A 24,884-nucleotide genomic window follows, 5' to 3' on the forward strand; every position below is an offset into this window, starting at 1 on the left:
ATTCAAGTTTTATTTTCTATGGCCATTAAAACGTACACACACAAGCTTCAGATATAATCCACATGGGATTTGCATTAGTACCAGACATGTTAAGCTTATCTGCTAAACATGGTACAGATCACCAAGTGTGACTGTCCTGGAAAGAGCCACACCTGAGACCGCTGAAAGCATCTTTCCATGAGAACCTCAAAGAGGATGAGGAGGACAATGCTCAACATGGTCTTGCTGGGCAGTGACAGGGTACAAACTCTTAGAGTAAAGAGACAAGGTTCTTTTTCAGGACCCTGTAATGATCTTTTCTCACCTAAAACCAATGACTATGTGGCTTTCTGGATAGATGATTAAGGCAAAAAAACCCTAAACATGCTCAAAAGTAATTTTAAGAACACTTAGATAAGGCTCTAACTAAGGTCTGTTGAGAAATGACCATTAAGATCAGCCAGCCAAAAATAATTTTTAGGAATTTTCAGGTTTATCAAGAAATAAACCACATTTAAGCCAAGGACGTTCCAAGTTCTAAATGTGCCAATCACAATATTTATAATATTATACCACTGCTGTGGGCAGTATCTTAAGAGCTTCCATTTATGTGTTTGAGATTCAAAATAGAGCCCTTTGATCTGCAGAGAGATTTTACTTTGCAAAATGAAACTCTGCCTTTGTAGTGACTTTGGTCGCCAAACAAGATCACTGAAGTCCTTGCACTGATTGCACTGGAAATGACAATGTCAACCTCTGAGTGGGGTAAACATTAAAAAGAATTAGGCCTAGCTGGTTTTTTTGGGGTTTTTTTTTTTTTTTTTTGCTTTCCTGGGTTATCTATCCCTAGGCAATGTGAATCAATAGTTTTCAGGTAAATATCAGTTTTCTTTGGTGTCACATTGCATGATGCTTTCTAGACTTTCACATTTTCCTAACAGTAACAAGAGAGTTCCTGCCATCAAGATGTGGAGGTAACAGACATCTTCTGAGAAAATTATAACATACACTCATAAAGATATTTGAACAGACACACCAAGGTCCGAGATAGAAACGGTAACTAAAATGAATATTGGATAAATAAAACAAAAATAAGAGCACCTAAGGTATAATCTCCTGGGCTCACTGAGACAATTGCCAGATCAGGGCCTTGTACCCCATGACTTGCTAAAGGAAACACCCAAGATGTGGTTTGTATGCAGATGCCACCAAGACAGACAAGCTCGCTGCACTGTCTCCCAGAGCCCCACGCCTGACTCTCACACGTCTGATCTGCAAACAAGCTGTGACCTCGGCACGATGAGATGACCCTCTGAGTCTCTGCCCAAGTCGGATGGGGCCCAGAGGCCCATGCAGGATCAGCACAGCATCTTTCAGTCCAGATCTGAAAGGGCTGGTGGGAATGCTTTTTGTTCAGAAAGACACCGCTTCCTCTCTGACCCTTTCCCGGAAATACTCACGAAGCAGGTGCCATTCATCTTGCTGGATTGTCTTGGTCAAATTGAAAGGGATGTTTCGTAAGCGGATTGGCTGAGAAAAGTGGTACTTGATAGCTGTACATCGCTGTGCGATACCTTGAAGGAAATAAGAAATGTGAGCTACTAGTTTGTGCATTTGTAATAGAATTCTGGAAACTGAAGGCAGGATAATGCCTCCTAAACTGGCTTGAAGGGACAAGGGAGAAGAATCTATTGATTACTCTCATTAATAGAGACAAGTCAAAGCAGTACAAACCCAAAACATGAAATAATTTTTAAATCACGTTTCTATATTTGAATGTATTAAATTTGATAAGAATCTAAACTCCCTTAATTGTTTTTTCAACACTGAATTTGTGTTAATTAAACACAAAACTCCTTAAGGAGAAATGGCCTAAAAGTATACAGAGGATTGGGAGAAATCAGCCTGGAATGTTAACACAGATAAATTTCATGCATCCAAATCTGATCCAACCTCAAACTCTCAAATGGGCTGAATCAAAAAATACATCAGGAAGTGTGTTATTTGTAAACCAGAAGACATTTTTCCATCAAGAGCCTTCCACATGATGGTTTAAGTGGTAATTAGGTCTCCAGACAACCCACAAGAGCCTAACTAGCCCTAGAGTAGCTGATGTTAATTCCTTAATACAAATTTTATTGATCTGAATTCGAGGTCCTAAGAGAAAGGGTGATATTTAAAGAAGAAAGAAATGTGTTTCCTCCCTTTTCTGGTTGTTTGCATAATATTTTGAAAGGGGAAAATACCCACTACTTTATCTAGCAACTTCTCCTACATTCCCTTCCAATCCATGCTTTTATTGCATAGATTAAACACAGGCCTATTTTTCCCCTAAAATTTGCTGAATCCAACAAAAGTATCTATCTTCCTTTCAAATTAAAATAAAACAAAACTTTGTTCTTTCCTTGTAAATCACTGTGATCAGTTGTTTGGATAAAGGCAAACTGATTAGATTAATTTTTAAAGAGCTGTGAGTAAATGTTAATCCTTTAACTCAGGCAGCTGTTAAAAAAAAAAAAATTCTCATAGATGCAAATAATCTCTAATTGGTAGACTTCGAGTAAATGTAATAATAAAGTGAAATTTTTTTAAAGATCAGACATTGAAAAGGGAGATTAATATTTGAGCATAGTTAATATCATGAGCCAGTTAGCCCCTGATATGAAGGCACCTACAGGATCATCTCTCATAAATAGTTTCTCAGTCATTAGTGTACATAAGAATCACCTGGGGAGATAGTTTAACATGCAGACCCTGGACCTCACCAAAGATACTCTGAATCAAAAGATTTGGGACGGAGCCACAAACTTGACTTTTAACAAACATCCCAAGTAATTCTGATACAGGCTGCTGAAAAACACTACCCAACACTATCTCTGCTTTTTGGAAGCTTATTTTTCTTTTCCTTATGAAACCGCAGATTCTCCGAAAAGCTCAAAGCTCTCTTTTATTTTCCTCTTTGGTTGTGAGGTCTATAAGACATGTAAGTTCAGTGTTTATATATGTTATGTGTTTATAAGTCAGAAAATCCCTGTGCTTACAAAGAACAAATGATCTGGGCTGAGAATAATAATAGATAACAGATTGAAAATGTATTAATGGTTTACATTTATGATTTTCAAAATTATCATTCTACTTGATACTCATCCTTGGGCTAACTTTGAGGCTCTGTGTAAGCAGGAAATGAAGGGCTAGAGGAGGAGTTGAACGATGTGCCCCAACACACCCGTGGCCCATCAGCAAAGACTGGGGACTTACTGGTTCTAGGCAGTTAAGGACATTTCTGTATAGTCATTAGCTTCCCACTAAGCTAGTCAAGCAGAGACTTTAGGGCCCACATATGACGAAGGATACAGACTTCACAGAATTAGTTCAGTAGAGTCACTAAACAAAAAAAAACAATGACACAAAAAGTAATAACAAACTCTGAGCAGGAGGGAGAATCTGATTTCCAGAATTGCTATATAATTTTAAATGCCCAGTTTCAATTAAAAAGTACAAAGCAAACACAGAAAAGGAACATGTGACTCATACGTAGGAAAAAGAAGTTAGTCAATAGAAATTATCACTGAAGAAGCCCGGACCCTGGATTTACCTAACCAAGACTTCACAATTCAAAGTTTTGTTTCTTGGTTTTTGTTTTCTGTTTTTAACACACCGCCAAACATGTGAGATCTTAGTTCCCCAACCATGGATTGAACCTGTGCCCCCTGCAGTGGAAATGTGGAGTGTTAACCACTGGACCACCAGGGAAGTCCCTAACCAAGACTTTAAATCAAATGTTCTAAATATGTTAAAAGAATTAAAGGAAACCATGTCCAAGGAACTAAAGGCCAGTGTGAGAATGATGTCTCACCAAACAGAGAATATCAGTAAAGTGATGAAATGTATGAAAAGAAATAGAAATTCAAAAGTTGAAAAGTATAGTAACTGAAATTTTAAAATAGGGGCTCAACAAAGTTTTAAGCAGGCAGGAAAAATAATCAGTCAACTTGAAGATAAATCAATTGATATTATCCAGTCTGAGGAATATAATGGGAGTCCCAGAAAGAAGGAGAGGGAAAAGGGACAAAAAAAGTATTTGAAGAAATAGTTGTCAAAATTTTTCCAAATTTGATAAAAAACATGAATCTATACATCTAAAAAGTTTGATGAAGTAAAAAAGGACAAACTCATATTCAGACACACCATCATCAAACTGTAGAAAGCCAAAGATGGAGACTCTTGAAAACCACAAGAAAAAAAGCAATGTATCATATGTAAGGACTCCTCAAAAGATTAGAAGCTGATTTCTCACCAGAAACCATGGAGGTCAGAGGGAGTGGAATGACATATTCAAAGCACTGAAAGAAAGGTTGTCAAGCAAGAATTTTAAATGCAGCAAAGTTATCCTTCAGAAATGAACAGAAAGTGAAGACATTTCCAGTTAAACAAAAACTGAGAGAATGTGTCACTGGCAGGCCTGCCCTATAAGAAATAGTAAGGGAAGTCCTTCAGGCTGAATGAAATAACAGTAACTGAATCCACATGGAGAAACATCTGTAATGTTACAAAACAGGGACACATAAATGGAATTACATTAAATATAAATAGACCAAACATTTCAACAAAAGCAGAGATTGCGTTATAGATAAAACAACGTGATCCAACTATCTGATAGCCACTAGAGACACACTTTAGATTCAAAGACACAAGTAGGCTGGAAGTAAAAGATGGAAAAAGATACACCATGAAAATAGTCACCACAAGAGAGATGGAATGGCTATACTAATATCAAACAAAATTAGACTTTAAGACAAAAACTGTTACTAGAGACAAAGAAAGACAGTTTATAATGATAAAAAGGTCAACTCACTAAGAAGATATAACAACTTTAAACACATTTTATCCGCTTACCAACAAAGCCCCAAAATAGTCAAAAAAACTGGCATAATTAAAGGAAGAAATAGACAATTCAACAATAATAGTTGGAGACTTTAGTACTCCAGTTTCAATAATGGTAGAACTGCAGAGAGTCAACAAATAAACAGAAGATTTGAACAACACTATAAACCAACTAGACAAAACAGACATCTACAGAACACTCCACCAAACAGCAGAATCTACGTAATCTTCAAGCGTACGTCAGACACTCCCCAGCATACACCATATTTTATGCAATAAAATAAATTTCAATGCATTTAAAAGTCATACAAAGTATGTTCTCTGACCGCAATATAATGAAATTGGAAATCAATAACAGAAGGAAATTTTGGAAATTCAGAAATTTTTGGAAATTAAGTAACACTTCTAAACAATGAATGAGTCAAAAAGGAATTACAAGGAAAGTTTAAAAACACTTTGAGATTAATGAAAACAAAATCACAGTATGTGAAAATCTATGAGCTGCAGCTAAAGCAGTGCTTAGAGGGAATTTACACCTGTAAATGCCTACATTAAAAGAGAAAGTCTCAAATCAGCAGCCTGACTTTCTATCTGAAAAAACTAAAAAGAGAAGAACAAACTAAACCCAAAGCAGGAGAGATTACATAATTAGGGTAGAAGTAAATTTAGTAGAGACTAGAAAAATGAGGAAAGTTTTTTTTTAAAAATTGATTCTTTGAAAAGATTAATAAAATTGAAAAATCCTTATCTAGACCATTCAAGGCAAAAGGAGAGAAGACTTGAGTTACTAAATTCAGGAATGAAACAGAAGACATCACTTTACAAAAACAAAAAATAGTAACAAGAGAATACTGTGAAAAAATTATATGTCAACAAATTAGATGCTACAGATTATATGAGAACTTCCTAGAGAGACACAAATTACCAAAACAACCTCAAGAAGAGATAGAACATATAAACAGATCAATATCAACTAAAGAGCCTCAGTTAGTTATCAACTTAGTAAAAAAAAAAATTTCCACAAAGGAAAGTCCAGAACCAAAGAGCTTCACTGGTGAACTTTACCAAATGTTTAAAGAAGAATTAACCATGTTTCATAAACTCTTAAAAAAAAAAAAAAAAAAAGAGGAGGGATAAATTCCCAAATCATTGATGAGGCCAGTTTTGCCCTGATACAAAAAACAAAGGCATCACAAGGAAAGAATATTACAAAACATTTCTTATAACTATGTATTCAAAAATCCTCAATGAAGTACTAGCAAACCAAATTCACCAACATATAAAAAGGATAGAACATCATGACCAAATGCAATTTATGCCAGGATGGTAAGGTTGGTTCAACATAAGAAGATGAATTGATATAATATGCCTTATCAATAGAATGAAGTGCAAAAACCACCTCATAGATGAAAAAAAAAAAAAAGCATTTGTCAAAATTCATTTGATACTCACCAATTCCCCTAAGAACTAGATATAAAATAGGTATTATTAACTCCATTAGGTGGAAGAAAAATCTGATGCTTACAAAGGTTAAGTGACTAGACCAAAGCAATAGTACAAAGTGCAAAGCAATAACTAAGCTTTAACATATACGATGTCACCCAAACTTTGCATAATGCTCACTCAGGAAAGTTAGGAATCCTTACTCTTTTAGAAATGCCTCTTAATTCTGTGGGTAGGGATATCTGTAGTTAGTTTGTTTTCATGGAAAGGCATTTTATTTTAAACACAGGAGTGTATACATGTCAATTCCAAACTCCCAATCTATCCTTTCCTCTCACCCTTCCCCCCTGGTAATCATAAATTCAAGAACTGTAGTTATTAAATGAACTGTCAGTTTGAAGTGAAAAACAAATTTTTCAGCTTAGTACAAGCATATGCTCTTTTGGAAACAAACCTGATACCTAAATTGAGGCTTCTGTCTGTACATTATCCGTACCTTTCAACACACATTATTCAGAGACTGGATTGGCTCATGGCTGACTCAGTGGCTTCATCCTTCCTGCATCTCACAGAAGCTGCTTAAGGCTAGATATGGGGTTGGACTGGGAAGAAATTCTCTCAGACTCAGAGGGCTGGCCTTCTACCAACTCCTGTACTGAGGAAATGTTTGGTCCCTTGCTAAACATCATGACTAATACTCTCAGAGCCCATCTCCTCCTCCACCCCTGCTGGAAATGGGTGTGATCCCAGGGGGCAGAGGCATAGCAGAAAGGAGGCGGGCGGCCAGCCCAGGTTCTTCTGCTCCCCACACGTGCCAGGAATGAGGTAAGCAGTGCACATGCAACCAAATTACCTTTCCTTCCCCAGGAGGCTTACAGGCTAAATTTAAACTGCCGAGAACACTGAAATGAGAAGAAAAAGGAAGTGGGGAGAGTGACAAGGTCTGAATGAAGCATCTAAAATCCCAAAGATTAGGAGTACGGTGGGGAACCCAGAGCAACTTCCTTGAGTCTGCAAGAAAATGCTCTACAGCCCTGGAGTTACACTCCCTTGAAAGATTATTTGAGATTTCAGGCAGAAGTCGGGGTAAAGATGCACTAAAGGGCAGACAGCAGTAGGGTCAAAGGCTGCCATTAGCTCTTTTATATCCTTTAAACATTTGTTCCACTGTCACAGCAGAAAGTCAAATCGATTTGAAGAGGAAAGTATATTATTAAGTTCTGGCTTCCTATAGCACACACAAAAAAATTGACAAAATGAAACTTCACAAAAATCACACAGGAAAAGACCTGCAGTTGCTTGATGGTTTGCTAAAGACAAACTAAGTTTCTTTTGATAAAAAGACAAGAATATGTATATACATAGAGGGTCAAGATAGAAGTTCCATGAGATATATTGAAGAGTGATACTCTGAAAATCCACAAGGAGGCATTAGATGCAAATTTTTTCAAAGCCATGCATGCAAACTTTGAAATTAACTGGCTTTCCGGGCTTAGAGAGCAATGAATCTTGTTCTCTGGAAAGGAATACAAAAAGCATGAGATCATAGCACCAGATGGCATCACACAATGGGGGGAAGAGACACGCAGGGGGTTGAAAAGAACAACTCGTGGTCTATATTTAGTGATTAATTAGCTTCTTAAAGGGCCAATAGAGCCACTCTAATGATGATATAAACCACAGAATAAGATATATAGACTATGCTGCACAAGGGTTAAAAATGGGGCTTAGGGGCTGGTGAATTTCTGTTGTTTCTGATGCTTAAGAGAAATGAATCAAATTCTGAGCTAAGTTACAGAAACTCACATTCTAGGTTAAATGACTGAGAAACAGCAGAAGATGCTGTAAAAAATCATCAGAGTCAATGATGAGGCAGTACATGCAGTGGCTAAAGGCCTTGCAGTCAGCCAGACTCAGAGTTGAATCCCAGCTGTATGATTTTGGGTGAATTACTTAACCTCTCTGAGACTCAGTTCCCTCATCTGTAAAAGAGTGGGAGCAATGGCAGATATTTCACGGGGTTATTGTGAGAAACAGAGAGATGTAGCACAGGATGTGACCCACTCTGAGGCTGAGGAAACATCGGCACTGGATTATGAGTTCTCTCTCGGCATCCGCCCATGTTCACCACCAGAACAATCAGACACACCAGGAGTCTGAACCCTAAATGAGCATTGCACATCAACCCAAGTGCACAGAGGAATACACACACTCATGAAACACCTGACTCTACAATGGTCTAACCAGTGGCTCTCCTGTTACTACTCCTCTTTCACCACCTCTCAAGACTCCTATCGAATCTTCACTTCACACCTGAACAGCTGGCTAACTGGCCACTTTGCGACTATTTCCCCACCTTCCACCCACAGCAGACTGGTTCCAAATAGGAAAAGGAGTACGTCAAGGCTGTATATTGTCACCCTGCTTATTTAACTTATATGCAGAGTACATCATGAGAAACGCTGGGCTGGATGAAGCACAAGCTGGAATCAAGATTGCCAGGAGAAATATCAATAACCTCAGATATGCAGATAACACCACCATTATGGCAGAAAATGAAGAAGAACTAAAGAGCCTCTTGATGAAAGTGAAAGAGGAGAGTGAAAAAGTTGGCTTAAATTTCAACATTCAGAAAACTAAGATCATGGCATCTGGTCCCATCACTTCATGGCAAATAGATGGGGAAACAGTGGAAAAATGTCTGTCTTTATTTTTTGAGGCTCCAAAATCACTGCAGATGGTGATTGCAGCCATGAAATTAAAAGACGCTTACTCCTTGGAAGGAAAGTTATAACCAACCTAGATAGCATATTAAAAAGCAGAGACATTACTTTGTCAACAAAGGTCCATTTAGTCAAGGCTATGGTTTTTCCAGTAGTCATGTATGGATGTGAGAGTTGAACTATAAAGAAAGCTGAGTGCAGAAGAATTGATGCTTTTGAACTGTGGTATTGGAGAAGACTCTTGAGAGTCCCTTGGACTGCAAGGAGATCCAACCAGTCCATCCTAAAGGAGATCAGTCCTGGATGTTCATTGGAAGGACTGATGTTGAAGCTGAAACTCCAATACTTTGGCCACCTCATGAGAAGAGCTGACTCATTTGAAAAAACCGTGATGCTGGGAAAGATTGAGGGCAGGAGGAGAAGGGGACGACAGAGGATGAGATGGTTGGATGGCATCACCGACTCAAAGGACATGGGTTTGGGTGGACTCCGGGAGCTGGTGATGGACAGGAAGGCCTGGCATGCTGAGGTTCATGGGGTCGCAGAGAGTCGGACATGACTGAACTGAACTGAAGTGGGACACAGTTTTCTTGCCATCCTGTAACACTGTATTTGTTTTATAATCCTGTACTTATTTGAAAACAAGGTGCCTTGCACAAGGTACGTGCCATATAATTGTATAATGAATAGCTTTGAAGCTGTGTCAATGTAGCAGCTTCCACATTTAGGCAAACAGAAGATAAGAACATTTCTAGGGAACTCTGAGGGCAATAAGCTCAAAGTTTTCATTGTCCAACTCTGTCCTGCTCCTTCCGAGACTATACCATACTCAGCTTCCCCCTGAGTCAAGCCCAGGTGTCAAGCCCCTACCTTCTGTCCCTGACCCCAGCTCACTCACACTTACCTGTAACTGGTCCCCAGTGGCTCCCCTCACCCCTCCCAGACATGTCTCATCTCCTCCTATACCTGCACCCTTCCCCTTAGAACAGCCCACAACCCACTAAACCCTCCAGGCTCAAAGTCTTCATTCAAAAAGTCTTCTCTGAGCACATGGCCCATGCAGCTCACCCCCTTCTCTGGCTTTATTTTGATGTTCAAGGCTGAGCCACACAATCTAGCTCTAATCACTCAGTCTTTATTTCCTAACAAGTCAGCAAGTCTGCCTCTCCCGAAAATCTGAAATTCCTTAAGGGCCAGACTGCGACTTCCCTTCTGGGTCTGTGACGTTTAAGAGGTCCATCAGCCACAGCTGTTGACGAATGCAGTGTAACTGACACTTCGGGTCCTCGAGCAGGTGAAAGGGTTGCTGAACAGTGTGCATGGTTTCCTAAAACATTTCAAAAGCAACTTGGAATTCCACAATTGGCCCGTGGGCAGAAAAATGAAGAACTCTTTCCCCAACAGCTCTATCTGCACACATCCCAGGTTAAAAGGAAAGATCAACTGTGGGGTCACAGGGCAGGGTAGCCACCATGTTCTTACCTAAGAGATTTAATTTCAGAGGAAGTCAGGTGCTAAACAGAAAAAAAGGAAAGAAAGGTTTTCCTCATCACCTCCTTGAATCAGCATGAACAGCTCTCACTTAGATAAATAACTAAGTATAGTAAGCCCAGTAGCTTAAAGCTGACTTCTAAGCCCAAAATGACCAAAACCAGTCCTGAAGGGCAAACCCATCGTGAAGTGTCCAGAACTGAAGGGAGAAAGATATAAAATCAGTAAACCTATAGTGTTGCTGTCCAGTAGAAACAGAACACAAGTCACATAAATAATTTTAAATTTTCTAATAGTCACATTATAAAAATAAACAGGGGATATTAATTTTAACATATTTTTACAAGTAATCAAGATTTTGAAAATTATGAATGAGATAACTGACGTGCTTTTTTTTAACACCAAGTCTTCAAAACCTGGTGTTTGCTTTTCCCTTATGGCACATCTCCTTTTGGAAGTCTCGTGTGGCTGGTGCCTCTTGTACTGGAGAGAGGAAGTTTCCAGATGAAGGTGAATAAGACTCTATAAAAGCAACTAAGAGCAAGAAGGTTGGATACTGGAAGTGTCTGAAAGATGTGAATGTTACTCTTTGCTTAAACTCTTTCTCTACAATATACTAGCTTGTTCTGCTATAATTACTTATGATTAACACTAGTGGAGCATCAATTTCTTAGCAGTGTGGAATTGTCTTTGTGTTCACTCTATTGGAGCCGGACAGCCTGGATTTGTATTCTGGCTTCACCACTCACTAGCTATGTGCCCTTGGCCAGTTACTTAACCTCTCTAGGCATCAGCTTCTTCTGTTGTAATATATAGACAATGGCAGTTCATCTATCTCACAGAGGATTAAATATAAAGTGCTTATACAACACTTATGTAATCCTCTTAGTGCAGTTATTATTACTATTGTTAATACTACTGTTGTTACTACTTCTACTGCTGCTATTTTGAACAAACCCAGGCAACCACACTATTAAAGGTAAGACTCAGGTGAGTTCTTTGAACTGTAGTAAACACAGGATCTCTGGGGTTCAATGCCAGAGGGAAGGTTCAGTGCCAAGTCTGATGGATTCAACCTACTGCAGAGATAGTGAACACCAACACAGGAAATTTTTTTTTTTTTTTATCTGTTTTTTTTTTTTTTTAATTTTTTTATTAGTTGGAGGCTAATTACTTCACAACATTTCAGTGGGTTTTGTCATACATTGATATGAATCAGCCATAGATTTACACGTATTCCCCATCCCGATCCCCCCTCCCACCTCCCTCTCCACCCGATTCCTCTGGGTCTTCCCAGTGCACCAGGCCCGAGCACTTGTCTCATGCATCCCACCTGGGCTGGCGATTTGTTTCACCATAGATAGTATACATGCTGTTCTTTTGAAACATCCCACCCTCACCTTCTCCCACAGAGTTCAAAAGTCTGTTCTGTATTTCTGTGTCTCTTTTTCTATTTTGCATATAGGGTTATCATTACCATCTTTCTAAATTCCATATATATGTGTTAGTATGCTGTAATGTTCTTTATCTTTCTGGCTTACTTCTCTCTGTATAATGGGCTCCAGTTTCATCCATCTCATTAGGACTGATTCAAATGAATTCTTTTTAACGGCTGAGTAATATTCCATGGTGTATATGTACCACAGCTTCCTTATCCATTCATCTGCTGATGGGCATCTAGGTTGCTTCCATGTCCTGGCTATTATAAACAGTGCTGCGATGAACATTGGGGTGCACGTGTCTCTTTCAGATCTGATTTCCTCAGTGTGTATGCCCAGAAGTGGGATTGCTGGGTCAAATGGCAGTTCTATTTCCAGTTTTTTAAGGAATCTCCACACTGTTCTCCATAGTGGCTGTACTAGTTTGCATTCCCACCAACAGTGTAAGAGGGTTCCCTTTTCTCCACACCCTCTCCAGCATTTATTGCTTGTAGACTTTTGGATAGCAGCCATCCTGACTGGCGTGTAATGGTACCTCATTGTGGTTTTAATTTGCATTTCTCTGATAATGAGTGATGTTGAGCATCTTTTCATGTGTTTGTTAGCCATCTGTATGTCTTCTTTGGAGACGAATATAGTAAAGTTGCAGGATATAAAATTAACACACAGAAATCCCTTGCATTCCTATATACTAACAATGAAAAAACAGAAAGAGAAATTAAGGAAACAATACCATTCACCATTGCAACAAAAAGAATAAAATACTTAGGAGTATATCTACCTAAAGAAACAAAAGACCTATACATAGAAAACTATAAAACACTGATGAAAGAAATCAAAGAGGACACAAACAGATGGAGAAACATACCGTGTTCATGGATTGGAAGAATCAATATTGTCAAAATGGCTATTCTACCCAAAGCAATCTATAGATTCAATGCAATCCCTATCAAGCTACCAACGGTATTTTTCACAGAACTAGACCAAAGAATTTCACAATTTGTATGGAAATACAAAAAACCTCGAATAGCCAAAGTAATCTTGAGAAAGAAGAATGGAACTGGAGGAATCAACCTGCCTGACTTCAGACTCTACTACAAAGCCACAGTCATCAAGACAGTATGGTACTGGCACAAAGACAGAAATATAGATCAGTGGAACAGAATAGAAAGCCCAGAGATAAATCCATGAACCTATGGACACCTTATTTTTGACAAAGGAGGCAAGGATATACAATGGAAAAAAGACAACCTCTATAACAAGTGGTGCTGGGGAAACTGGTCAACCACTTGTAAAAGAATGAAACTAGAACACTTTCTAACACCATACACACAAATAAACTCAAAATGGATTAAAGATCTAAATGTAAGACCAGAAACTATAAAACTCCTAGAGGAGAACATAGGCAAAACACTCTCCGACATAAATCACAGCAAGATCCTCTATGACCCACCTCCCAGAATATTGGAAATAAAAGCAAAACTAAACAAATGGGACCTAATGAAACTTAAAAGCTTTTGCACTACAAAGGAAACTATAAGTAAGGTGAAAAGACAGCCCTCAGATTGGGAGAAAATAATAGCAAATGAAGAAACAGACAAAGGATTAATCTCAAAAATATACAAGCAACTCCTGCAGCTCAATTCCAGAAAAATAAGTGACCCAATCAAAAAATGGGCCAAAGAACTAAACAGACATTTCTCCAAAGAAGACATACAGATGGCTAACAAACACATGAAAAGATGCTCAACATCACTCATTATTAGAGAAAGGAAATTTTTTTAAAAAGTGACAGTGAGAAAACCAGAAATAATACTGGTCAAACAGGCCCAGTCCTGTGTAAAGGTGGACACTGTCACTGAGTCAGGGTGATGACTGGTCTGCTGACTTTAACTTTCCTTTAATTTAGTTATGTTGCTGGGTCTAAAACATAATAAAATATTTTAAAACTTGCAAAACAGGGATTCTCAGTTTTGAACCATCATGGCACACCATCAGGGATGCGTCTGATGGCTTGGGGATATACAATTAGAGGCTGAAGAGAGGATGTGATTTTCTGTGGCTTATGCAGGATGTTAGCCCAGCTGGACACTCTCTACCGCTCTCTCTTTCTCCCTTCCTTCCTCCCTCCTTCCCTCTTCTCTTCCCTCCTCTACCCTCTCTCTCTAGCAGCAGATGAGAGAACTGAAATGTAGAGACAGGTCCTGGCCTCTTTTTTGCCATCTCAGAGGTGCCAGTATGGGAAACGGGTGAGTGATTACACCACTGGAGAGAAGGCAGATGCACTAGTAACCGATACTCCCTCCCTCGCCCTGTTCCCTGAGCCCCGGCTCATGTGAAACCAAATACAGCCACCAACTAGTGGATCACAGCCACCACACACTGTGGTATTTCCCTTCTACCCACAGGGGACACCATGTTGCAGGGACAGGCCAACGGTCATTTCTAGTTACTCTTGCTCCGGTCACAACATGCCGACCTCAAAGAGATCAATACAGTCTGGACAATAGCTGTCTTAATAGTACCTGGGTCTGTTGTTAATACATACTTGAAGTTAAAATCTCCTGGACTCAGGAAGGCATCCAAACAGTCAGGGTGGGAAGCAAATACAAGCTGTCTTCCCGCTGCAGTCCCCAGGACTTTTTCAATTCATGTGAATGTCAATGAGTATATATATTTTAATGAGAAGGTTAAACCTTTACATTCTAAATATTGGGAGAAACTTGGGAATATGCAGTTTTTTGTGTGTGCATTTAATACATGTGTATAAGAAGCAATATGTGCAGTACTATGCTCAGTCACTTCAGTCATGTCCTACTCTTTGTGACTCCATGGACTGTAGCCCGCCAGGCTCCTCTGTCAGTGGGATTCTCCAGGCAAGAATACTGGAGTCGGCTGCCATTCCCTTCTCCAGGTGATCTTCCCGACCCAGGGATCAAACCCACATCTCCTGCATCTCTGCATTGCAGGCTGATTCTTTACCTGCTGAGCCACCTGGGAAGCCCCACAAAGAAGCAGCATGCAAGAGTTCAAACCAGAATATCAGCTTTGGAAGCAGCACACTGTGTAATTTAAACAATACACTTGACTACCCTGAGCCTCCATTTCCTCATTTGTAGAACAGAGGTGATACAATCTCATAGATCTGTTCACGAGGGTCAAACAGGGTCACATACAAGGAGTGCTCTAACACTGCCTAGCCCATAACTGATGCTTCATAAAGGCCAGTATCCATTCACACCCCTCTCTTCCCACCCTCTTCATAAGCAGGATCATTACAGTGTGAGTTCTGACCTGAGAGATGGCAGGAATTTCATCCTCATCACTTGGGAAAAAAAATACTGGCTGAGTGTCAGTCACTACCTTTTGCCATCAAGAGTCAATCACCTCATCATTTATTCTTTATTTCACTTACTCATTCATTTCACAAACATTCATTTAGCAAGGGCCCTTTAGATGGAGAACCTACTTTCTGAATCTAGAACATGGTTCCACAAAAACTGAAAACTAACAAAATGAAACCAAACTACAGCTCTAAAAGGAGAAAGGGGGAGAGAGCAGAGGATGAACGGGGAGAGAGAGAGGGAGCAATCTCCCACCTGCCACATGATGACCTATAAATACTGATGACTTTAGCAATTCCCCAACCACTCAAAAAAGAGCAACTTTCTGGAGAAAAAGCTGCCTATTGTAGAGTGGGTTGGCAGTGTCCCAGGGCAAAATATCCTTAAAAACAATGCACTCTTGGCCCTTTACAGGTGCTTTCATAGAATTCTTCAAATTGAGCTACATTTTCAAAAGTTTGCTTCCTCCGTGAAGATAAGCCCTGGATCGAGCTGAACTGACTAATTGCTACTATACATGGAGATAAGGAAAGCAATGTTTGGTAGAGCTAATTTATGAAAATATAGACAAGGGCAATAGCTCAGCTCAGACTGTGAAAAAAATCTAAACACATTTACTACCATGAACAATGTTCTCATGTCCCCTTCACCAGATGGGCTGCTGGATTTATGCTGGGATGTGTCACAGACACATATCAAGATAAATGGAAATTAGAAGCCCCTTTAAAACCAGCCCTTAGGATCTCAAGAGAGAGCCTGTTCTATTACTGGCTTGATTACTGACAGGGTTGTACTCTTGGGCTTTGATAGATGATTGAAATCAATTTTAAAGAACAATACAAACTATTTTAAAACAATATTATCAACTTTTTCTGAGTAAAGATCAAGGCTAAGTGCTTGGATGTAATCTCAAAAATGACAGAATGATCTCTGTTCGTTTCCAAGCAAACCATTCAATATCACGGTAATCCAAGTCTATGCCCCGACTAGTAACGCTGAAGAAGCTGAAGTTCAACAGTTCTATGAAGACCTACAAGACCTTCTATAACACCAAAAAAAGATGTCCTTTTCATTATAGGGGACTGGAATGCAAAAGTAGGAAGTCAAGAAACACTTGGAGTAACAGGCAAATTTGGCTTTGGAGTATAGATGAAGCAGGGCAAAGGCTAATAGAGTTCTGCCAAGAGAAGGCACTAGTCCTACCAAACACCCTTTTCCAACAACACAAGAGAAGACTCTACACATGGACATCACCAGATGGTCAACACCAAAATCAGATTGATTATATTCTTTGCAGCCAAAGATGGAGAAGCTCTATACAGTCAGCAAAAACAAGACCATGAGCTGACTATGACTTAGATCATGAACTCCTTATTGCCAAACTCAAACTTAATTGAAGAAAGTGGGGAAAACCACTAGACCATTCAGGTATGACCTAAACCAAATCATACCTTATGATTATACAGTGGAAGTGAGAAATAGATTTAAGGGACTAGATCTGATAGAGTGCCTGATGAACTATGAATGGAGGTTCGTGACATTGTACAGGAGACAGGGATCAAGACCATCCCCAAGAAAAAGAAATGCAAAAAAGCAAAATGGCTGTCTGAGGAGGCCTTACAAATAGCTTTGAAAAGAAGAGAAGCGAAAAGCAAAGGAGAAAAGGAAAGATACACCTATTTGAATGCAGAGTTCCAAAGAATAGCAAGGAGAGATAAGAAAGCCTTCCTGGCAAAGAAATAGAGGAAAACAATAGAATGGGAAAGACTAGAAATATCATCAAGAAAATTAGAGATACCAAAGGAACATTTCATGCAAAGATAGGCACAATACAGGACAGAAATGGTATGGACCTAACAGAAGCAGAAGATATTAAGAAGAGGTGGCAAGAATACACAGAAGAACTATACAAAAAAGATCTTCACAACCCATATAATCACGATGGTATGATCACTCAATAGAGCCAAACATCCTAGAATGTGAAGTCAAGTGGGCCTTAGGAAGCATCATTATGAACAAAACTAGTGGAGGTGGTGGAATCCCAGCCGAGCTATTTCAAATCCTAAAAGATGATGCTGTGAAAGTGCTGCACTCACTATGCCAGCAAATATGGAAAACTCAGCAGTGGCCACAGGACTGGAAAAGGATTGCATTCCAATCCCAAAGAAAGACAATGCCAAAGAATGCTCAAACTACTTCACAATTGTACTCATCTCACACGCTAGTAAAGTAATGCTCAAAATTCTCCAAGCCAGGCTTCAGCAATACGTGAACTGTGAACTTCCAGATGTTCAAGCTGGTTTTAGAAAAGGCAGAGAAACCAGAGATCAAATTGCCAGCATCCACTGGATCATTGAAAAAGCAAGAGAGTTCCAGAAAATCTTCAATTTCTGCTTTATTGACTATGCCAAAGCTTGGCATAGTCAATAAAGCAAAAATTGAAGAGATGGGAATACTAGACCACCTGACCTGCCTCTTGAGAAACCTGTATGCAGGTCAGGAAGCAACAGTTAGAACTGAACATGGAACAGCAGACTGGTTCCAAATAGGAAAAGGAGTACGTCAAGGCTGTATATTGTCACCCTGCTTATTTAACTTATATGCAGAGTACATCATGAGAAATGCTGGGCTGGATGAAGCACAAGCTGAAATCAAGATTGCTGGGAGAAATATGAATAACCTCAGATATGCAGATGACACCACCCTTATGGCAGAAAATGAAGAAGAACTAATGAGCCTCTTGATGAAAGTGAAAGAGGAGAGTGAAAAAGTTGGCTTAAAACTCAACATTCAGAAAACTAAGATCATGGCATCTGGTTTCATCACTTCATGGGAAATAGATGGGGAAACAGTGGAAACAGTGGCTGACTTTATTTTTGGGGGCTCCAAAATAACTGCAGATGGTGACTGCAGCCATGAAATTAAAACACACTCCTTGGAAGGAAAGTTATGACCAAACTAGATAGCATATTAAAAAGCAGAGACATTACTTTGCCAACAAAGGTCCATCTAGTCAAGGCTATGGTTTTTCCAGTGGTCATGTATGGATGTGAGAGTTGAACTATAAAGAAAGCTGAGTGCAGAAGAATTGATGCTTTTGAACTGTGGCATTGAGAAGACTCTTGAGAGTCCCTTGGACTGCAAGGAGATCCAACCAGTCCATCCTAATGGAGATCAGTCCTGGGTGTTCATTGGAAGAACTGATGTTGAAGCTGAAACTCCAATACTTTGGCCACCTCATGAGAAGAGCTGACTCATTTGAAAGGACCCTGATGCTGGGAAAGATTGAGGGCAGGAGGAGAAGGGGAAGACAGAGGATGAGATGGTTGGATGGCATCACCAACTCAAAGGACATGGGTTTGGGTGGACTCTGGGAGTTAGTGATGGACAGGAAGGCCTGGCATGCTGAGGTTCATGAGGTCACAAAGAGTCTGACATGACTGAGTGACTGAACTGAACTGAACTGTTTTAAGCAAAACTGACAGGTTTGAACTTCATTCCCTTCTACTGTTTCAGTCCACCCTCTCATAGTTAGGTGGCCTGGTAGGTACCAGAGGCAGGAAGCAAAGGAGCAAGAAAATCTCCAAATTGGATGAACTATCAATGATTCACTCCAACAAGAGCTGAGGATGGGACTCACCACCTTTCAGTGGAAAGAACCTTATGGCAGAAGCAGCCAAATCTCAAAGTCATTTGTAGCAGCAGCAGGAAGACAATAGGCAGGGCAAGATCCCCTGCATCCAGCAGCTTTTACACTATCTCCCACGAGTTCTGGCTCCTCCAACAGCTCCATGGGCATTTCCAAATCATGACATAAATCTGCAGCCACATAGCACACTGTTGAGACCCCCCAGAACTGCTATAGTGTAGTTACAGGAAAATGATAATCATGCTCTTATTTATTATATAGCCTGTGATGCTATAGTCAACGTGCCTTCTCGTGCATCCTTATAAGTTACATAAGGCACCTATCCTGTCCCTTTCACAAAGAGGGCACAGTGGTCTGCCTTAGGCCACACAACTAAATGGTGATGATGATAGTTTACCGTGGACTTGTTCTGTGCCAGGGTCTATGCTGAGATCTTAACCCACATTTCCCACATGAGATGGGTTCTGTTTTACAGAGGAGAAAACAAAGCCTCAGAGGTTCAATAATCTGCCTGAAGTCCCACAGCTAACAAGTGAGAGCTGGCACTGAATCTGCATCTGCTTCCAAAACCAGTTCTTAGATATCTTAACAGACTCTGTCAGATGAGCGTCACTATGATCATATCTGATCACATCTGATCATAACTAATTAGTCCTCTTACATGAACAAGGACAAAGCAGGCAGGCATGGATGGACATATGGCATTGCTTTTATTGTAATATTAATTTGTGTATTTCCATCCTCTTTGCCCTCATACTGCCCTTTACCCACAAGGAAGCAGAAACAAAGACCAAAGGAAACCATTATCCAAAGCTCTGCAGACAAAATTTCTTTCCCTGCTCGGTGAGCAGGTTTTCAGGTGCCTACAGAGGCAGAGGAAAAACAAAAAGGACACAGGAGTAGCTGGGGAGAGATAGGAAGGTGTAGAAAGGATGGGAGGGGAAGGAGGGCCATTTGAGGCAGAGATTCCACCTCAGATCCCTGGACACACAAGGGTCCCAAATCTGGTGGTGGGGGTGGGGGAGTGGGGGTATTGGGGTTCAATACCTAAAATGAGGATGGAAAGGATAAACTTCCCCCTTGACCAAGTAGAACTCACCTCTGATGGGAATCTCTGTGGGGGCTGGGAGAGGGAATAGGCAGAAGGAGGGAAGGCCCGAGCTCCCCACTCTAAATTGAAGTCCCCATCTTTCCTCCTACCAGAACTAACCACCTACCCACATAGTCCAAGCAGCCAAAATAACCATCGGATGCTTAATCCTGAAACATAAATGTACCTCTGTCCAATTCCAGTGATAGTGTGAAGGAGAGCTGTAATTCTCTTTCTGTTTCCACCTGTGCTTATCACATCTAGTCATCACAAGTCCTTACTGGAGGACGAGGACAGGACGAGATGACCTGAGTATAGTCCAGGGCTGTACCTTATTTACTACGGTTCTCACTGCACCTTATCACACACACACACACACACACACACACACACTTATACACACTGCCAGATTTCAGCCCACATCTCATCCGAACATCCCCACCAAATGTTTCCAGCCCTAATTTTGCATCAGTCAGAATAAAAGACACAGACAACCGGGCAAGGGGAAAAAAAAGTGCCAGTAGGCATTTCTGCTAAGTATCACTTCAATCAGCTATTTGTGGATATGGAGCTAAGAATCCAGGAAGTAGGCAGAGTTGATCAGAATGACAAAACCTACAGGTTAACCCTTAGCCCCCACTCACCTAGTCCGGTCAGCAGCCAAGCAATGAACCTCTCCTTTGCTCCCCACCTGGCCTGCCAGCCCTGTGCTCATTGAGTTCTCTCCTTCAGCTACCAGCTCAGCCCAGAGCTATAGCCCATTAGCATTCCTATCACTCTCCTCAACCCAAGGGGAAAAACTTCCAGCTGCCTCATACTTAAGCATCACCCTCAGCACCATAAGCCTGAGCCTGTGCATAATTGACATGGAATATGTTGATAAGGAGTGGGACTGTTCCAAGTTTCTGAAGGATAACTAGGTAATTAAAAGAAAAACCTAATTTAAGAAAATTCAGAAGAAATGCTTTAAAACTCTCTGGCAACATCCTTTATGGATTATCTTCTTTTACAGAGACCTCGGTTTTGCCTTTGTCTGCTTTTCAAAGCCCAGGGCTAGATCGCCAGTGTTTGAGGGCATCCACAGCCCCCAGCCTCTTCTGGGGGTAACTTAAAAGCCCTGGACTAGAAGCAGAAAGGCCACTTCCATTCCTCCTCCAGGCTCAGAAGTATCTGAGTTTTCTGAAGTCTGAGCACCTGGAGACTTCTTGCTCAGGACTTAGCATAGTACCCTCTGAGGACCCTGGCAGCCCAGCCAGCAGTTGCCCCCACTTTTATCAGGCAATGCGAAAGGACTCAGAGAACCCCATGAACCCCCAGGAGCGCCAATGTGCAGAGATAAAATCAGCCTGTGCCATGCTCCCTGCTTCTGGCTGCACCACTTGGCTGCCTGGCTGGCTTAAAACCATAAACAGAGCCGGCCAGCTGCCAAAATACACCCTGACACACACACACACACACACTCACTCACACACACACACACAGACACACACACACACACTCACTCACTCACACACACACACACACACTCACTCACACACACACACACAGACAGACACACACACACACACTCACTCACACACACACACAGACACACACACACACACACACTCACTCACTCACTCACTCACTCACTCACTCACTCACTCACTCACTCACCCCTGGGGCTCCACTACCACACACCAGGTGATCCAGCAGCTCCCAACAGACAGCCTGGGCCAGCACGGTCTTCATTCCACTCGGCGCCCTCTCCTCACAATTGGTTTAACATTAAATTACGGCCCCACCCCCTGCTACCTTCGATTTCACAGGCTATTCCAAGGACTGTAGGGAGCACAGGTACTTTTGCTGCTTGATCACCTGCTGCATTGCCCCCACCTGGAGGCATGGGACTGACCTGGCCTTATCTAGTTTGATGTGTTGGGGGCAGTTCTAACATCAGCAAATGAATCTTGTGACTTCCCCACAATCCAATCCTACCTATAAGTGGAAACAAACACAAGTCTTACCCTCAGAGAGTCTAGTGAAGGACAGTGGCTCTGTTGAAATTAATAGATGCAAAATTATGACTCTGACATAAAGGAGATGCGCACAGTGACTGGAAACCACAGAGGAGGGTGTCTGAGTGCTGAGGACAAGGGGGAGACAGTCCAAGAACATTGAGGTCTTGAGGATGGGCAGGATTATCCTCGCGGAGCAGAAGGAAAAGCACACATGACGGTTTTGAAGAAGGCCTGTGAGACTGGGGTGCAGAGGCTGAGGAGGTGTCAGGGAAGATGGTACCACAGAGGAGGTGGAGGCTAGATCAGAGAGAGCCTGAAGGTGGATCGAAACTCCACTGTGAGCCTCAGTGGAACCACCTCAGATTGTAAATGACCAGAATCGATGATGAGAATTGATTTTTTTTTTTAAAAAAAACAAACCAGCCAGAAAACACTTCCCTTTTTACCCCTAGTGTGGAGAATGGACTGGAGGGGATGCAGAGTCATTTGAGTGAAGGAGATACAAGCAGGTGTCTACAGAACTGCCCAGAGAAACGGGTTCCTGGCCAGGGGAAGGCAGAGAAGATCTCCTGCGGTGAATTTTAAAACAGAGCCAGTCAGCCAGGTCACAGGGGTGGTGACATCAGAGGCAGCAATGGGCATTCCAGACAGAAGAACAGCAAAAGGGAAGGCAGAGAGGTAAGGAATGTTTACAGGGACTGACAGGAGATTCAGTACTGTGGGAGATGGAGCATGATGAGAAATAAAGAGCTAAGAAGGGAGGCTGTCAGAGACCAAACAGGAAAAGCTCCCTCCCCCATGATGCAAGGCCTCATCCAGCAAGTTATCAGGAAGCACAGAAGGGTTTAAGCAGGGAAGTGATAGGATCAAGTTTTCTCTCCGTAGATGATTCTGTCAGACAGACAAAAAAAGGGATAGGAGGAGAGACAAGAGTCGGAAAGATTAGTTACCTAGGAGGCTATGCATCTAGTAAAATACTCTGCAGATATTAAAAAAAGATGAAAACTGGAAAATTCTTGTGGCTCAATGCTGGATCCAAGGCAGTATATATCATATTACCTAAATATGCCTCTGTACTTATGGTTACCAGGGTGGAAGGGTGGGAGGAAGGGACAGCTAAGGAGTTTGGAACTGACATGTATACACTGATATGTCTAAAACGGATAGCCAACAAGGACCTACTGTATAGCACTGGGAACTCTGCTCAATATTATGTAACAACCCAAATGGGAAAAGGACTTGAAAAAGAATATATACACGTATATGTATAATTGAATCACTTTATGTATACCTGAAACTAACACAACAGTGTAAATCAACTATACTCCCATAGAACATAAAAAGTAAATATATATATGTCTTTATATATTTGCATAAAGACTGGATGAAAAGATATCAAACTTTGAACAGAAATAAATAAGTAAGTTGGAGGGCTACAGTTGATTTTTGTTTTCTTCTTTGCAGTTTTCTGCATTTTCTATAACTAGCGCATGTTAATGAAAGTTCATAGTAAGAAAGAAAGATATAAACCACGGAGACAGCATGAACCATCCTATCACACTGATGGCAACAATTTACATTTTGTGAGTGCATGATGCTTAGTGACCCTAAATCTTAAGCCACAAGATAAATATCATTCTCTCCATGTTCACAGAGAGGAAAATGAAAAACAAGGAAGCAAAATGATTCATTTAACATGACACAAAGGGCTAGAGGCAGAAGCAGATAGGAACAAGGTAGACGCATGGACTCTTGAGCTGGTTCAATTCCTTTTTTGCTGAGAAATTATTTGAACACAACAGATCATGCACAATCCCATAATTAAGACAGCCAAAATAATTAGAACCAGCCCAACAGACTGCATGATTATCAGCCCAGATCAATAAAGAAGAAGCCAATGCAAAGCCGTGGATAGACAAGGAGACACAGGCCACACTGTTACCAGGACTGTGATTCCAGAATCCTGAGTGAGATTATGACAGTGTTTTTCTAGAAGTGAGAAGAGGCCAGCCTTATAAGCGAAGACAGCAGAAGCTGCTTCCACACTGTGCCCATCCTCATGCCTCCCGATGGTGTTAAAAGAGAGGAAAACTCCAACACAAGTAGGACACAATGGTTGCTCACTTAACTCCCATGCCAGAAGAGGTAGCATGGTTCTATTTCTCTAATTACTGATCATCTCCTGGCTTTCCCCACAGCTCCAGGAGCCACATAATCCTGGCTGAAGCCACAGTGACACATATCGAACCCTCCTGGCTCCTTCCTCCCTAGGATGAGTTCCTATCCCCCTCCTGGGCCAGGCAGCCGTGGTCCCAGGACAGCACCAGGCCTGACTGCTTGCTGTTCTTCCATGAGTGCCCAGAAAACACAGCAAAAACAGCCTCATGGGAGACTGGCCCATGTGATCCTTATTTATTTATTGATTTAAAAACTTCAGAAAAGCTTAGAGAAGCCCAGTGGTATTTTTTTAATATAGTTCCTACAGCCTAAAATAACATTCTTGGCTTTGCTGGATGGGAGGGGTGAGGTCACAGGGAGGGAGAATGGGAAAGGGAAGAGGCTGCCCCAAATTGCCAAGCTTGCAGATTAAAGAAGCACAAATTAGTCAGTGTCCAAGTTTATGCTAAAATGGACAACATTGTATTTTGCAAGCTAATAAAGTGGCATTTACATGTAAATATACAGAAAATGAATAACCAATTTATATTTTCTCAATCCACCTGGCAAGTGGTCCTGAAGATCAATAGAATAACAATTAACTGGAAGTTCAGAATCCAGGCGTCCTAAATTAACCTTGCCACAGTAGACCCCCCTGTACATACTTCATCTAAAGAAGGTGGAA

At 41.0% G+C, this 24,884-nt stretch overlaps 1 protein-coding gene across 2 annotated transcripts in view; it reads right to left on the minus strand.

The window, feature by feature from the left end:
• TMEM178A (transmembrane protein 178A) overlaps positions 1–24,884 on the minus strand; it is a 97,378-nt gene that overhangs the window by 13,013 nt on the left and 59,481 nt on the right. For both annotated transcript variants that reach the window (XM_061155548.1, XM_061155547.1), the window contains exon 2: positions 1,440–1,553. Coding sequence is in view for 1 of the 2 variants with exons in the window: in XM_061155547.1 (XP_061011530.1) it covers positions 1,440–1,553 (114 nt within the window). In the remaining variant the exon portion in view is untranslated. The remainder of the gene's footprint in view (positions 1–1,439; positions 1,554–24,884) is intronic.

This window comes from Dama dama, chromosome 11 (genome assembly GCF_033118175.1).
Source record: "Dama dama isolate Ldn47 chromosome 11, ASM3311817v1, whole genome shotgun sequence".
Taxonomy (NCBI): Eukaryota; Metazoa; Chordata; class Mammalia; order Artiodactyla; family Cervidae; genus Dama; species Dama dama.